This window comes from Polyodon spathula, chromosome 10 (assembly GCF_017654505.1).
Source record: "Polyodon spathula isolate WHYD16114869_AA chromosome 10, ASM1765450v1, whole genome shotgun sequence".
Classification (NCBI taxonomy): domain Eukaryota; kingdom Metazoa; phylum Chordata; class Actinopteri; order Acipenseriformes; family Polyodontidae; genus Polyodon; species Polyodon spathula.
In genome coordinates, this window is record NC_054543.1 from 5,620,568 (window position 1) to 5,638,596 (window position 18,029).

An 18,029-nucleotide genomic window follows, 5' to 3' on the forward strand; every position below is an offset into this window, starting at 1 on the left:
ACACATTTTTAAATACATGTAAAAGTTGTACAAAACATCAATTTTAGTATTTTAAAAAAAGACAGATTTCATGATCAAATGAATAGTTCATGACAACACTACATATTAAAATCCCCACTTGTAGTTTATTAGCCATTCAAGCATGTTTAAAAAGCGTACACATGATAAGCTTGTTGAGAGAAACACAGCAACACACTTGATTGAAACTGAAATTACATCCATTGTTACAGGTTATCGAAGATAGTGTGACGATCACTCTGGGTAGATTTTTTCATTTGTTTATTGATAACAGTAAATTAATTTGTCTCTGACGTGAGTAGTCACAAATTTTTCCTGCTGTCTTTCTTGATCCTTATTAAAGATAACAACAATCCCTCTGTGTCTCAAAGTATGCTATATAATTTCAAGAGAAAAAATGACATGCAAGAAGACTGCAGTTACCTTAGTAACTGGTTTTCTTCATGGTTGTTAAAGATTCAACAGCCAATATTTTCTGGATTAGTTTCCATAAGTCGATTAAAAATGAATAAAAATGTAAGGGCAACTAATATATATATATATATATATATATATATATATATATATATATATATATATATATATATATATATATATATATATAGGCAGCATATATTGAGTTTGTGTTCAAAACAGCCAACTTCCTAACGTTTCGGTATGTTTAACATGCCTTTGTCAAAGGGAAATGGTGTTTAAAAAACCAAACAGTGGAGGTACTTCCAGGCTTTTGATGCCATGGCAACTACACTTACAAATTTCTATTTAAATCTATGTGTGTGTTTGTGATGTAATTGTGTAGCAATAGATGGGAACACAGAGGGACGTTAAAGTAATAAGTAAAGTCAGCCCATCATTCTCCATGCTAAACAACATCTGGAAGTCAAAACAAGTGGGTACAAAATCTAAACTGAAGATCTTTAAGAGCAATGTCCTCAGCATGCTGTTATATGGAGCAGAGTGCTGGAAAATTACATCAAGAACAGCCCACAAGCTGAACACCTTCCAAAACAAATGCATGCATAAGATCCTCAGAATTTTCTGGCCAAGAACAATTTCAAATCAAGAGCTTCACCAAAAAACAAATAAGGCCTCTAGCCTTAGCTGTTATGAGAAAATGATGGAGATGGCTTGGGCATGTGTGTCGAATGACACCAGACGCACTACCCAGAACTGCCTTACGGTGGACACCAAATGGAAGGCGGAAAAGGGGTCGTCCAAAGCAAACGTGGAGAACGAGATGCGGTTATGCGGACTGAAATAGGACAACATCACCAGACTGCAGACCGACTAGTGGTGCTCTCTCACTGAAGCCTTATACTAGGTAAAACACGGGGCAGGGTCATTAATGGGAGGTAAGTGAGGCAGATTATGCCCTCACATTACTGGAAGTAAGATGGCCGACTCGGGGGGGGACGGGGGGGGGGGACGGACTACACCTCCCAGATGTCCTTTCAATAGGAAACAACGTCATCATGAAAGGCCCATCTCAACATAGAGAACTGACTCACAAAGTCAGTTGGAAAGAGTAGAGCTTTGTGCTGAGAGAGAGAGGAGAGGAGAGACCTGTAAGTGCTGTTTAATGTGAATGCCCGTGTTTTGACCTGCTTTTATTTGACTGCCTGAATTGATACCTGACCCTGGATTGTGCCGAGAACCTGATTCCATGTTCTGACCTTGTGCCTGTTTTTTCAGCTTGTCTTTTGGAACTGCCATCCTAATTTAAAAGAACATTGTTGTATGGGAGTTGTATTTCTGCTACTGTTACATGAGCGCATATTCATTCCCACAGTGAATCTGCTACTCCTATATATATATATTATATATATATATATATATATATATATATATAGTGTAATAAATTAGTATCATAACTCTTTTCATTAGCCCCTTAGTTCTGTTCAACTTTCCACTTCTTTGAGAGTGGTCCTCTTTTCCTTGTCAGTCGTCTGGAATAAGCCCCCACCATGCTGTATATGTGCTGGATGAGCATACCTTACATTGATCTCTGTCCCAGTTTCATCAAAGCAGGATGACAGATGTAACAGGAAAGGGACTTGGTGTTGTACCTTCAGATTGTTGATTTTAAAACTGTAGCGACTGCTGATGCACGAATTATGAAGCATAAAATAAGATATTGATATACCAATATCATCTCTTCATACTCTCCAGCACACAGCATGCACTTGAAAGATGAAATGCTCCTGCAAAGGAACTAAAGCAAACCTTCTAGTTTTTAGTTTCGATTTGTCAGTCAAAGAGGAACACTCCTGCCTTGTGAGAAACTAATGATGGGAGTCAGAGCAAAGAAGCCAAGTGACATGATCCCGTCAGACAATTTCAAGGCTAACCAAAGGCTGCAGGGAAAAAGGGAGGAAGAAATAGTTATAACAGAAAATAAAATTGAAAACCCTCTCACATCACAGTGAAGATGAAATTATCACCTTGTCAAACTGTGAACTTGCTTATTTTCTCACCCCTTCGATAGGATTTGAAGAGTATGTATTACATTGTACATGGTATATGCTCAGTAACATTTTTCTGAGATGGACATGTTCAAATATATTTTTTTCAGAACCTGGGGGTGTGGGGGGGTCTCGAGATTTCCCAAAAAGAATGTGGACAGTGCCTTTCTGCTATGCCAATTTCTATCTCTCACATTTGTACCTGCAACTTCAGGTAAAATGATCAGAGGTGCTCTTTAAAAAAAAAAAAAAAAAAAAAAAAAGACCATCATCTTAACAAAAACTCAATCAGCCAGTCCCCTGCAGAGCCCTTGCAGTCAAAGAGAACCAGAAGGCAGAAGGTCTAAAGAAGCTGGGCTGCTGATTGCAGGATGACACCTGTGACAAAAGTAGGCTTTTAAAAGCCCCTGGGCAAATTACCTCTGTGTGGGGTCCATGTATATTCTAGCTACAATATAACAGCATGAAACAGCTACAGACCAAGCTGCTATAGTGCAAAAGGATTAATACTACCCCCTGCCACTACCACTACCACCTCAGAGGAGATGATAAACATAGGGATCAGGTGTATTGTATGCTAAAGAAACAAGAGTCACAAAAATACTGAAAGCTTGAAATAAAATAATCAAAACCTTGCATGAGGTCCCTCAGGTCACTGTTAAACTAGTGGATGACAGATACCCTGAGGAATATACTGTGGCAAGTTACTGTATGCAAATGCTGCTTTATTATATAAATATTAAAGAAAACAACAACAACAACAAAAAAAAAAAACACAACATTTCCCTTTAGTCCATATAAATTGTTAAAAACCTGTCCAGCAGCAAAATATACTAAATAGCAGAAACCACAACCCTATGAAGCAATATGTTTTCATGTAGTTATTTTATTGCCTGTAGACTTTCCTTCACAAGCTTCGTTTAACAACGCTTGTGCCACAAGCCTATGTGAAATCTACTACATATTGTTTCATCCTGCTTTTATTTATTTATTTGGTAAATCATACAAAAGTAGTTGCCAAAAAGGAAAGAGGAAAAGCAGATTAAAATCACCTACACTACATCAAACCTCAATTTTCCCTCACAGCAGCTATACTACCTTGTCTCCCTAATGGAATACATTTAATTGGTTTAAAGTCCTACCGTCTTTAAACCGAAGGAGATAGCTGGGAAGGCTAGCAGAAGCCTCAGGACACTGATAAATGTGGCACACTAGTGACTTGCACAGTTCTGCTTACCGTGCTGCGTGAAGAGGTCACTGTGCACGATGTCGATCAAGCAATGCAGCTTCTGCCGCAACAGACGCCCCTGTGGAACTTTCAAGATGAATTCTGTAAATAGTTTGCTGAAGACAAAAAAAACAAACAAAAACCATTAAGACAGATCCTTCAGTAATATTAAACATAATTAGTGTAACGGACTGACAAATATACTTGATTTGTTAAACAGTGGTAGCTGAGCACAGTGGATAACATCGAAAATGCATTTGGTAGCTGACTGAGTTTAATTGCATTTACTCAAGGGCATTACCCATCAGATCTTTATATTTATGAATGCCCTTTTTGGCATACTTTCTCTCAGGTTTACCAGCAGTTTACAGAACTGAACATCCTCATTCATCTTGCAAACATTTCCAAAAGTAAACTTTTTTTTTTATGTACCAGCAATGAATAAGCTATGGATTAGTTGTCATGACATTTGAGAACATGCTGGCGTCGGAAAATGAATGCTATTCTTAACTCACTTTAGCCTGGTTGCATTCTATTTACAACGGCAGTATTGTGTTTTTGTTCTTTATTTCATTGGGTTAGTATCAAAAATATGATGGATACCTACAGAACTTTTTTGGAGCATTATAAGAGAACATAAACCAAATTCTGACAGCACTTAAGAATGACTTTGGCAATATTCATCAAAATGCATAAAAGGCTTTCTAGATATATCCAAGTGCAACAGGCAGACACCTGCACTCTATCCGCTGAGGAAATGCACCCTTAACAAGGATAATAAAGGCTGTTAAATAGTATGGCTGTGGCCTATCAAGACTTCCCTTGTTTGTAACAATTATCCCTCACCTCAAAATCCAACAGCTTATTGAAATATCCCACGGCTGTAGCTTTTATCTTTAACTGTTAAAATTACTTCACACTTTTATTACTCTGTGTACCAAACGTCTTAATTGTGCTCTAGTCCTACACTCTGGTAAATTAAGCCACTTTTAAACCCTCATTGTTTGACATATCAGAAGCCCTTACAACCTACTGTCACCCTAGTAGTTCTCTAGAGATACAGCTTTTCCTGCCACAGATGAATTTACGAAACTTTATAAAATACAGAGATGATTGAAAACAGTTATCAACCAAGTTGGCAGGGAAAGCATCTGCACAAAAGGTGCTTGTGAATTTGAGTCTCTAGTGTGCCAATGGCTAGGATCCAAAGTAGGGTCTTTGAGTGTAGACTTGCAAAGGGGAATGTTCTTCAGTGATCAGTGGGTTACTGGATGACATTATGCAAAGGACCTATCAGTGCTAGCGGTAATGCCGACAGCTGCGCGTTGGTACGGTCTATTAGGCTCAGGCTACCTCTACAGCAGGAGAAGTTACCTTAGAAAAGGCATCTTTTAGTAACCAATATTAGAAGACCAGTGTTTATGGGAAACAGCCTACAACATTGCATGCTAGTTGCGGTCAGGTGCTGACTAGTAACAATTGCTAAATTAGTGTATGTATTTTAAAATGAATCTTTAGTTATGTACTGAATTGAGGCACAATGCATAACTGTGCTTGTTGGCTGCTGGTATATATGCTACACTCATAGTCAGGATTCGGTAAATGACCGACAAAAATAACCATTTCACCATTTGAGCATTGTGACAAATTATCAAAAGAACGAAAGGTTATTTCGGTCTTTGATCAAAATTATTTTGATCAAACTGTGAAATGGAAACTATCAAACAAGCTAAGAGCGAAACGTAAATGAGACAGCTTATTTGGTCTTTGAGTAAAGTTATGAAAATCAAATTGCAAAATGTAAAATACCAAGAAAGCAAAGAACGGAAACACAAAAGAGGAGACAACTTATTCGATCTTCGGTCTGCTGGAGGATACAGTCAGAATGAATTTCAATTGCCCTATAGTTCATTACTAATTTTTTCCTCTAAAACTATTTTCTAAATAACAAGATGAGAACATTACGAACATGATTTCAAAGTTGCTTGAGGTTTAATGTTAGGGGTCACTATCCTCTTAAATTGCTTACCACGACCCCCTTGCAAATGAGGCCATGGTCTCAATGGGTTAACGTCCTGCATAAATAATAAATACATAAAAAAATAATGACTCAATGACATGTATATTATAAATATAATTTAGTGCTTTTATGTTCATTCAATAAAAAAAAAAAAAATTAAAACATTTGTATTTGCCTTGATGACCATTTTTAACACACTGCAATTAATTGCTAATAGATTGAGCAGCATCTTTAAAAACTGTTTGAGAATTGTGCATTTTAGTTTTAGAGTGATGAAACAAACATTAAGCTACTTGGTCACGCCGATAGTAGTCACGTTTGGAGAAAGTCTGGTGAGGTATACAAAGAAAAGAACACCAGACCTACTGTCAAACACGGAGGTGGTAATATCCTTCTATGGGACTGTTTTTCCTCTAATGGCACAGGACATTTTGTTACAATACATGGTCAAATGGATTCCATAGCATACCAAAAGATATTGGCCAATCACTTGAAACCCTGCGCTACAAAACCTGGTTTAAAGCACAACTGGACATTTCAGCATGACAACGATCCAAAGCACAAATCAAAATCTACTTCAGAAAGGTTACAGCAGAATAAAATCAAGGTTCTGGAATGGCCTAGTCAAAGTCCCGATCTAAATCAGATTGTGAATCTTTGGTATAAGTTGAATAAGGCTGTGCACAAGAGAAGTCCACGGAATTTAGAATGAATTGGAAAAATTTTGCATTGAAGAAAGGTAAACAATAATAAATTAATCATGCAAAAAGCTCATTGACAAATACTCTAATCATTTAAGAGGTTATTATTGCTAAAGGTGCCTCAACTCGATATTAACTTAATTTTCCTTGTCAGGGTATGAATACTTCTGAACTGGCATTTTTTGAGTTTTGCAAAAAAAAATAAAAAATACTGAAAAAAATAATTGTAGATATCTATTTCTTGTAACTTTTTTTTTCCTCATTCACAAAAGCAAAATGTTGCAATAATAGATTTTACCTATAATTATTTGCTTATGAATACATGGGGGGGGGGGGTCTCTATAATTTCAAATAAATAATTAAGGGGATTTATGTGCCAAGTAAAGCTCAGAATCCACAGCACTTTTATTGTATTTGTGCTAACTTTATGCTAATAACCCAACACTGTTTGTCAGTCTAAAGATGTTTAGCATAATAAATAGGTATAAAGATTACTCCCTGTGAAATAAATGTTCCCTGTTCAAAAGATTCAGTCTCCAGTAATAATAGTATATAAATGGAACACAACAACCATCCTCTCATGCTGATCATCCATTAGTTAATACCATTTTAGAGCTAAAGGCTTTTAAAAAAAAAATAAATAAAAAGAATGAAAGAGCTGAAAATAATAATTTGTTGGTTAAAAATGAGAAATTAATTGCTGGTTTCATAAAATCAGGCAATGATGCGCATTGGCATTTTCCTGAAGCTGTAGAATTAATTTTAGAATACCAAAAATTAAGAATGACCGGTTTACTTTGTTCAAAACATTGAATTGCCAAAAACCAAAACAAAAAAAAAAATCAACAGTATATTCATAAAGTTTAAGAATGGTATCTTGTGCAGTCCAGACAAGAGAACAGCTAAAGCTCTACAATTAAGATTTCATCAAATAAGTAAAAACCATCACACTTAGAAGAGGTGACTAAGGGTTGTGTGCTATATTTTGTATACAGGATAATGGAATTTTGCCAGATACATTTGTAAATCTGCTCTATTTTAATGAACAATATGCAGCTCAAATCGAGCATTGCAGAACATTAAGCTCCCAGAGATTTGTAGGTTAACCCTTGGCTTAAGAGGAGATGAAATACTCTGGACATGTGGGCCAATGCTGTCATTTCCTGAAGGGAATGGATTTTGTGGTACTCTAACTGCAGACCAGTGGCCCATTTCATAAAAATCTGCGATTGCGATTTGCTAAGAAGCCAGAGACGAGCGATGCGTGCGTTTCATAAAACACTGCATTGCAAGTATCGTCACTTATGCTCACTCTTTTGCGATCTGCGATGAGTGAATGCAATTTTCTTTTTTTGGAAGAACAAAAAAATGATACAATTATTGAAATGGCTGGTCGACACAAATCCGTTCTATTTGGCAAGTTTTCTGGAAGTCTTAGTCATAAAGAAAAAACAAGTTGCAGATGATCACTGATGCAGTAAACATTGTTAAGGAGAAGCAAAGACCAGTAGCTGAAATAAGAAAGAAATTGATAGATCTAGCGAACAGAAAAATTTAAAGAAGGACAAAAGGGAGACGAAAAAGCAGATGGAGGAAAACAAAAAACTACCTCTGTTGACAAGATTTGGAGCCATCAACAGTGACAGGCTGTACTTTGAAGTTCTATACATACATAATGAAAGACCTTCTTCAGCAGTGTGGAAAAAAATTCAATGCTGTATAGCAAACTTATTTAAAAGAAAGATTACGTGGTTAAAGAATCCTCCTAAAATCACACTACATATTCCACCAAATGAAATGGCTAGGATTTGGGGCGGATCTGAGTGAAAGAAAAAAAAAAAGAAAACTTATTTTAGTCTGCACAGCTTGACAAAATGCCTAAGATTAAGCTCCACTTTAGAAAAATGTCTGGGAATGCAACCGAGTTAAACATTCAGACCATTAATTGTTTCTACTGGGTTATGAGAACAAGAGACGTTCCTCTGGGGATTGAGGGCTGTGACAAAGCAATTCTCATGGAAGCGTAGTTACTGCCTTATTAAAGTTAATGGGAAGAATCCAGACGTAATAAGGATTCTAGTCTGTGGAGTGTGAGGACAAGCCCATGCACTCAATTCCTTCATCTTCGAGATTCTGAATGACTAACTAACCAGCATTCGGGATAATGAGTGTTTGGTCATGGCCCCTAGCATCAGTAATGGGACAGTCTCAGTTTTTAAATCTTTTGCATCTTTTAGGAGAATGTCTGCATACTGCACACGGGCGGAGTGTTACATACACAGTACGCAGGTTATATACTTTATGGTGTGCTCTGTAGTACACTTCGTGTTATCGCATACAAAAAGACACTATGTAAATGTAACCCAAGGCTGGGCGGTCATGTGCTTCACACAAATGGTGGACGTTATATTCTGAAAATTATGGTACAGCAGTTAACTTTCACCATGCAGCATCTTTCATTCATGAAATAAACACAATTTAAAACTAAGTGTAAAAAGCTGAATTCAAAAGATTCAAACTTTAAATCAAGCTCTGCATCTGTTGAGCAACACAGCATGATCTGGAACACTGAGCCAAGAAAAAGGCGATCGGGGGGGGGGGTAGATATTCAGTGCTAGATATTAACATTTGCTGAATAAATACATAATTAAGTATACTTTTTTGGCAAGATCAATTGGTGTTCTAACACAAAAACAAGTCCATTCAGTACAATATTATTATTTTAAGTTAGGAATACACCACTTACCTAAGTTCTTTAGGATCAAAAACCAGTTTAACATCGTTGACAATTGTTGGCAAGTATTTCAGGGCAGCTCCCTATATTGACAGGAAAACAAACACATTAACATTATATTCCAAAAAGACAGCTAATCTAAACATTAAAGAGATGTTGGATTAATGTATGCTGTTGAACACCCCTTTTAATCCATTGAAAGGAAATCTAAAACTAGGGACTTCAGGGATTTGGTGGTGAGGTCATCAGGACAACAGGACCTGGCCATGCTACAATAATAGCCTTGGATTAGAAGATACATCCCTGTTTCTTTTATTTATTTTGTACTTATTACTTATCTTCCAAGAATATACTCTGTGTGTTTCTCTTTGTTTTTCTGTGTAGATATTACCATGATCTATTCCAGAAAAAAAGATTTTCCAGGCAGAAACAGTACAAGAGTAGATCTTTTTATTATTATTTTATCCCTGCTACTGTGGATTTAATACATAAATAAGTGCTGAATGAAAGTGCACTTGAGAAATGCTGCTCTAGTGGACTGTGTGAGTGGATGCAATGCATCCGCGTTGGATGAAAACCATTAAAAATAAAGTCCCTGTACAGAGTACCGATGAGCACCGGCAAAATTTCACCCCCGGCTTTATTAAAAGTGAATTGAAAAGCTTGACGTCATGGACCAGTCCCCATTTACAACAGAACATTGTCTTGAGACCACACATCTGTCATTTTAGCATAAAATCAAGTCATCAAGCCACACATTACATTTAACGCAACTGCTCCATCCCCTTCTTGTGCTTTGGAAAAAAAAACAAAAAAAAAAACAAACAACATTTATTACTGTGACGAGCGGATAACAGATTGAGGAAACAAATAGGGAAGAGTACTCATCAAATAACAATAACACCGGGCTGTATACACAAGGAGGCCACCTCCGAGAAGGAAGAGCAAACCGTTCCTGCACCACCGCCAAGGCCAACGCACAACTACGCAATGAGTTTTCAGTTAGACTGCAAAGAATGTATTGTGTAGACATGTTACAAACTGCTCCAGCAATATATACTGTTACAAATCCAGAATACTTCGATTACTATTGTGAACCACCAAGACCATATATTAGAAATTCCTGCTGGTCAGTTGAAACTAAAATGCAATCAGGATATCCAGGCCATGTAAGCAGCAGATTGTAATGATTAGTTACAAATAAATATAGGGCCAAGACTTCATTAGTATGCTTCCTATTTTCCACTGTTTATTAGTTAATTAAAAAGCACAGCTCTTGGCACCTCATTATTGATCACTTGCAAATCCCACCAGTGCTTTTCTGTCCGGCATGCTACCCATACTGGCTGAATGTAACATTTTTGAAATGTCCTTAACCTCACAGTGCAGTTTGGATTTTCCAACTCTCTGTCTGTTCGTTTTACATTACAACCACTGTGTCTGCAGACGCCTGTCAAATTGGTACGCAGCAATTACTTTCAATATCATACACTGTTCATGTAATTGTAATTTTGAAAGCTAAGTATGGAACCAATAGACCTTAGTGAGTACAGTTCCCAGGAGGACTCCATATGTTCACAATGACATTTTTCAAAGGTGTCATCTTCAGCAGCAGACTAACGTAGTGACATCGCCTCACATACATTGAATGGCATCTGCTGCATAACACAGAACACAATAGCTTCACAGAAGGACCCTTATTTCCAATTGGTTCCCCAAGATCAATTTTTAATTTACTAACAGTTCAAGTGATAATAAACCCAATTACACAGCAACTGCCTTGTAATTGGGTTAAAGAGATTTGGGAGGTTTAACCCTTTTGGACATGTTTGAATAAAAAAAAGAGAAATTAAAAGGGAAGAAAATTAGTTTTCTGGGAATACCTTCAGTAGGAGCTAGATGAGCCAACAGAGATGCCCGGGGTGTAGACATGTGAAGGTCACAAAGTGGGAAGAAACATGAACACACATTTAGAACTCAACTGTGTAGCAAAAGGAGAAGGGGAAAAGAAAAAAAAAAGACACAGTACTTGACTGAAGTAAAGATTATATGACAAAGCACACAGACACAAAAACTAAAGAAAAAATGACAAAAAGACTTATACAAATCACCAGATCTAATACATACAGTGATTAAAAAAGACACATAGAACAAACTGTACACACCATGCCAAGATTAGTATTAAAGCACAAGGATGCATTGATGTTAGATGTGCAACACATACTGGAAAACCAGATAATACTATTTACCATAATAAAATACATTCAGACTGTACAGGAATATCATGCAAAAAGAAAGCACTTGAGTGAAAGATGCATCATCTTATTCTTCAGTTACTTTCAAGAGACTTAGAAAATGCTAATTCTGTATTTTCTGGTGCAGACAATTAATTTCTATCTCTTTAATTTCAGGGAGCTAGCTGACACAACTGCCAAGGAGGGATTCTGTTTCTGAAATTAAGTTCAACTCCTGCAGTTATTATTATTTATGACCATTATTTATGACTCCAACTGTGACTACTCCATATACAGAGCATCAAAAGAAATGTATCACTATTATATTTTTGAAAAATAATAAGCTATATAAATGATGGACAATATTTTTGGTTTCTTTTTAATCACTCGATCATTCATCCTTGACCATGACATGCTGGAGTGACTGAAGCATATGCACTTAATCACCTAATTAGTGAGACAGTTGATTGGACACTGGATATGGAGTGATTTCATCTGTTGAATTGCCAGCTTCGTGCAATCAGCATGTTGGAGGCTGGACTAGGGCAGCGTACTGTGGCATTTAGTTAAAGCAATAGCAAGTGTACTGTTTGCTGGAAAAGTAATTTGGAAACAATATCAAAAACTAGACTGCATGAAACGTCTGCTGTATTGGGTATATGGTTAAATAAATATATCAATCTAAAAGCGGCATGCTGACGGGAAAAATGCTGAGTAAACTAGGTTAAAGCAACTTGCAAACAGACTGCATGTGCTGGATTTGACCACTGCTTTTGGGAAGGTGTATGGGGACACAGCACGTGTAGTATGCACAGCATGAATCAGCCAAACTAAAAAAAAAAAACCCAACAACAACAATAATCTTATCAACAAGGCATAAAGAGAATGGAGGGTAAAACATCTTATCCCTTGTGGAAAAGAATAATGACATAACCCAGTTGTTGTCACAATTATAAGCAGTGGGTTGGTGTTGGTTGTTTTCAAGCAACATACCTTTACCATTACTGTGTTTTCAGAGTTGCTGTTCATCATGTCATTGAAAGATTTGAAGAGGTCCCTCAAGGACTCCATGAAATCAACTTCTCCTTTATTTTCATAAAGTCTGAAAGTCAAAACAGATCATTAGATAACACTGGGAACCCACAAACCACATAATAATCACAGTATTAAACTGGAAAACACAGACCGACTACCTCATCAAGTCTTCCTTGGTTTAATTACAGACTTGCTGAATACATTCAGTATGCAAAACCCCAATCATCATTCATCATTTTCATTTGCATTTTAAATTGCAACTCAACAGCTTTTTTTTTTTTTCTTTTAAATTCACAAATCTCCCAGAACATCTGTGAATATTTACACAGACATATAAAGGCAAAAAAAAAATTATAATTGTGACACTCTTGTTCCTAGTGAATACATTTTGCTAAGCAATCCAAGCCCAGAATCTACAATTTAGACCATGCAATTTTTGTTTAAATAACCGCATGTTAAATTACACATTACAATTCTCCATCACCTTAGAAAGGGAGAATCATTGTCAACAGATTTGTCTTAAAAACATGGAAAAAGAAGTCAGTATTTTAACAAGTTACAGAATACTCAACAACTTTGGTTGAATGCACAAATTTAAACTGAAACAAAACAGTGATTTATTTGATAGGTATCCTTTTGTCCTGAGAGAATGCTCCTCTAAATTCACTACCCTATTGCTAAACTACTACACTGCATATATTCACTTATGGCTCTTTCAGTCCATTCCAGTCAAGGACCTTGTTCTTAATTGATTATCTTGGTTCCATCAAACAATGAAAAAGACCTGGTTGGGACACATTTCTAAACTGCTGAATTTAATAAAACAAAAGGAAATTGATGCTAAGCAAAAATTATCATAGTGAGAACATAAAACTGCAGTTCCACGCATCAAGGTACTTAATCTGGCAACCTCACCTGCACATACCAACGGACAAGAAACTCAAATACTGATTAAGTAGAAACTTCGAAATTCCTTTTAACCTTCACAAGACTTTTTCACTTTGAACGTGCAAATAAGTTACCATAATATGGGAATTTAACACTGTGCTAAGTTAACACTTTTTTCCTAAACAGAAAACAAATAGCTTAAAAAGCTTCAAATGAATAACATGAGGATAATTCAAGAGCACCACCATACACCATATTTGTTTCTTGCTCATCCTATAACATGCGCAGTTTGTTTTTGGTACAAACTCAGCACTGGTTTATGAATATGGCCCTATGGGCATGATTTTCAAAAAGTCGTAAATGATAACTCCAGTGTTAATCAAGAAATTGGTATACTTGTCTTTTCTATACTTGTGGTTATGAAGGAGATTTATTCACTCGTTTTAACCATTTGTAACCTTACAGGGCGTTTGTTGTATTGATAAAATGATACCCCGTTATTTGCACGAAGTGTAATGTTACTGCTAAGAAATTCTCAATGCAACCGTAGCCCATTTCAATTCTGCAATTCTACGTTATATGACAGTTGACCTCTACTGTAGATTTTATTTAAATTATACAACTGCAATCTTGGTCTAGAAAATGGTATATTAGATATTGCAATAAAGATTCCTTAGGTGATTGTAGATTTGCAATGCGTTCTTGGCTTTTAACACCTGTGTCTTATCCATACAAGAATGAAGAACAGGCATACAAGGACGCACAGATCCACTAGGAAAGTGATCGACATCACTGGCATGGAATTTGACTGTGTACAGTGTATACTTTCACCTTTCACACGTTTGTACGCATTTAAAATCTTTATAATACTGTAAGTATTTGGTGGCTACTTCTAATCATGCTGAGTTTATCACGGAGGCGAGAAAATGCATGATTAGAAGGTTCACAAACAATTATGAACAAATTGGAATGGGTAGGGAGTTCTAGCGCAATTTTAAAAGCTTAATAAATATATAATGGAAGTGTTACATACATGATATACATGTATAATATAACTACAACTGCAAAAACAAAATGTCCCTTCCTTAAAACGTATTTATTTATAGCCCAAATTCGTACACACCAAAATACAGACCTAAGCAGCCCCCAATTTTAGCTGTGGTGAAGGTCAAACCTCATTTGGCACTGCATGGTGGTTAGAACTAATATGGCAACCAGTATGTTTAACTGTCTTTTTCTTTTTTCAACACTGCTGAGGAATCCCAATTCTGTCCAGTCAGCGGTGTTGCACACCAGCATAGCAAGCTACAACGACATGCATTACTAGCTTACAGCAGTGGTACAATGTTGTGCATCATACAAATTTGTAACACTGTGTTAAACACTATGAAGCACAGTCAATCGGGGTCACAGTGAAATCCCAGCAGTATGCAAAATGCTGTTGGATTGAGTTATTTTTATCTAAGCTTTTGAGCTGTCAATGTCCCACGACCATGTGGTAACACTCTTCATTGGCGCGCGATCTCTCTCTCTCTCTCTCTCACAAAAGAGCTGGCCGACATCGGATTGAGAGCACACCTGTCTGTCTCCACGCTCAGGGGACCTGCAGTGGAGGGATCCTGCACGGTATCATTGCCACAAACAAGTTTGTGAGCAGAATCAACAACAAATTCACAAATCAGTGCCTTTTTGGTACATAAGACACAGTGTGCCATTTATTTAGTGATTCTTCAAGGTTAACTCCCTTGTTTGACCTGCTCAAAAATGTATGAGCGGCTATTGGATTACGTTTTATAAAATATATATATTTTTTTTTAGTTTTGGAGGAAAACACAATGCTAAAATTCACAATGTGTTGTGTATTTTGACACTAGAACACCTGGAGATATACACAGAAGCCCCGCAGCAGTCTTTCTGCCGACTGATTAGATGTAACTAACACACACACACCACACACACACACACACACACACACAGTGCCTTGCAAAAGTATTCAGACCCCTGACCAATTCTCTCATATTACCGAATTACAAATGGTACATTGAAATTTCATTCTGTTTGATATTTTATTTTTAAACACAAACTCAGAATCAATTATTGTAAGGTAACAATGGTTTTAAGTTGGGAAATATTTTTAAGAAAAATAAAAAACTGAAATATCTTGCTTGCATAAGTATTCAACCCCTGTGCTGTGGAAGCTCCCAGTTTGCACCGATGAAAGAAATTGCCCCAATGAGGACACAATTACCTTACCATTGGCCTCCACCTGTGAACCATTAAAGTTGCTGTCATATTTTCTGGATAAAAACCCCACTGTTGAAGGATCATTGGTAAGGCTGTGAATCTGAAGGAAAATGAAGACCAAAGAGCATTCTGCAGAAGTTAGAGATAAAGTAATACAAATGCATAGATTAGGGAAAGGGTACAAAATAATATCAAAGTGTTTGGATATCCTAGTGAGCACAGTTGGATCAATAATCAGGAAGTGGAAGCTGCATCACACCACCCAGGCACTGCCAAGAAAAGGCTGTCCCTCAAAACTCAGCGCTCAGACAAGAAGGAGACTTGTGAGAGAAGCCACAGAGGTGCCAACAATCACTTTGAAGGAGCTACAGAGTTCAGTGGCTGGGAGTGGAGTAATGGTGCACCAGTCAACCATATCAAGAGCTCTGCATAACACTGGCCTGTATGGGAGGGTGGCAAGAAAGAAGCCGTTACTCAAAAAGTACCATCTGAAAGCACATCTGGAGTTTGCCAGAAAGCATGAGAGTGACCCAGCTGCGATGTAGGAAAAGGTTGTGTAGTCAGATGAGACCAAGATAGAGCTATTTGGCCAAAACTCAAAGCGCTATGTGTGGCGCAAACCTAACACTGCCCATGCCTCAAGACACATCATCCCTGCAGTGAAGTATGGTGGTGGCAGCATCATGCTGTGGGGATGTTTCTCATCAGCAGGGACTGGGCATCTTGTTACAATTGAAGGAAGAATGGATGGAGCAAAAGACAGGAAAATACTGCAAGAGAATCTGCTTCAGTCTGCTAAAAAACTGAAGCTTGGGAGGAAATTCACCTTTCAGCAGGACAATGATCCCAAGCACAAGGCCAAAGCAACATTGGAGTGGCTCAAGAACAAAAAGGTGAATGTCCTACAGTGGCCCAGTCAAAGTCCTGATCTCAATCCCATTGAGAATCTGTGGCACTATTGGAAAATTGCGGTCCACAAGCATCGTCCAACCAACCTGAACAACCTGGAGCAAATCTGCCAAGAAGAATGGGCCAAAATCACTCCGACACTGTGTGCAAAGCTGGTACATACTTACCCCAAAAGACTTAAAGCTGCTATTGCAGCAAAAGGTGGCTCTACCAAATATTAATGTGTGGGTTGAATACTTATGCAAGCACAATATTTCAATTTTTTATTTTTCTTAAAAATATTTCCCAACATAAAACCAATGTCACCTTACAATAATTGATTTTGAGTTTAAGTGTTTTAAACTAAAATATCGAACAGAATAAAATTTCAATATACCATTTGTAATTCAGTAATATGACAGAATTGGTCAGGGGTCTGAATAGTTTTGCAAGGCACCGTGTGTGTGTGTGTGTGTGTGTGTGTGTGTATATATATCAGTCATCGGTTTACAACATACATATCTATAAAACAAACAATAGCAATACATTTTTAACTTTTCCAAAAGAAATCGGTTTATTATCAGATGCACAAAAGCAACTGAACAACGTAGGCAAATAATCTTAGAAGAAAACTTTACAGAAGCTCAGCAGCACAAGTTATAAAAAAAAAAAAAAGTAATTTTTGGGTTTTTTTTTTTTTTCCTTTACCTTAGTCAAAGGCTGTTCACAATCAACACAGATAATGCGCTTCTCCACACTTTCTGACAAGGCAAAACTGTTTTTTTTTTTTTTTTTTTTTTTTTTTTTAATTGCACTTGCCAACCTGGCATTGGCGTCTCTTGCAGCTCTCAGCGGGGTTGCCAGCTTCAGTTTTGGGTATACACTTGATAGCCTCCCTCTGTTCCAAATGCTTCTTGCGAAGTTCCTGTGCTAACTGTAAAATATACTCTCTCCTTGGTAAATTCCTGTGCATTCTTTGCAAGGTTCCGAAGGGGAGATGGCTGCTCGGTCCAATACATTGTAAAACACCTGAACAGACCACCAGCGGAGCCAGCTTTCACAGAATACTTTAATTCCACCTGATCCAAAACATCAACTCCATATTTTGTTTCACTGTAAAACTCCATGGTCTCTGGTATTTTTTTTCACTAGTCTGACCAAAAAAGTCTGACAAGCAGACGCCAGCCTTTGAAAAGGCTGACTGAAAAACAACAGACCTCCAGTCATTCACTCAGGCAGAGAGTAGACACAGCTAAACACATTGCAGACTGGTACATAAAAATAAAAGTAGAATATCGTTCTGTATAATCAAAATACAATTGTTTTCTGCGTGGCCGTCAATGCGACTGCTCCCCGGGCTTTTAGGTATAATGTAATATAAATCGCCTTTATTTCTGCACTCCTGCGTTTCATGCTTTGGGAGAATATTTAGTATATACAGACAGAAATGTACATGTACGCACAGCCCCATATGTGTTACACAAGTGGAGAAAATGACATATTAAAACCAAGAAATGCCAAAATGACTGCCACGGGGCTTCTAATGTTAAGGGTCCTGATAGTTACTTGGCTTAAAA

The 18,029-nt window shown here is 37.2% G+C and overlaps 1 protein-coding gene across 3 annotated transcripts in view; it reads right to left on the reverse strand.

The window, feature by feature from the left end:
* Positions 1–18,029, reverse strand: part of LOC121321739 (dedicator of cytokinesis protein 1) — a 205,995-nt gene that overhangs the window by 140,158 nt on the left and 47,808 nt on the right. For all 3 annotated transcript variants that reach the window (XR_005950971.1, XM_041260857.1, XM_041260856.1), the window contains exons 23-25: positions 12,391–12,499; positions 9,176–9,246; positions 3,718–3,824 (exon numbers count right to left, since the gene is read on the reverse strand). Coding sequence is in view for 2 of the 3 variants with exons in the window: in XM_041260857.1 (XP_041116791.1) it covers positions 3,718–3,824; positions 9,176–9,246; positions 12,391–12,499 (287 nt within the window). In the remaining variant the exon portion in view is untranslated. The remainder of the gene's footprint in view (positions 1–3,717; positions 3,825–9,175; positions 9,247–12,390; positions 12,500–18,029) is intronic.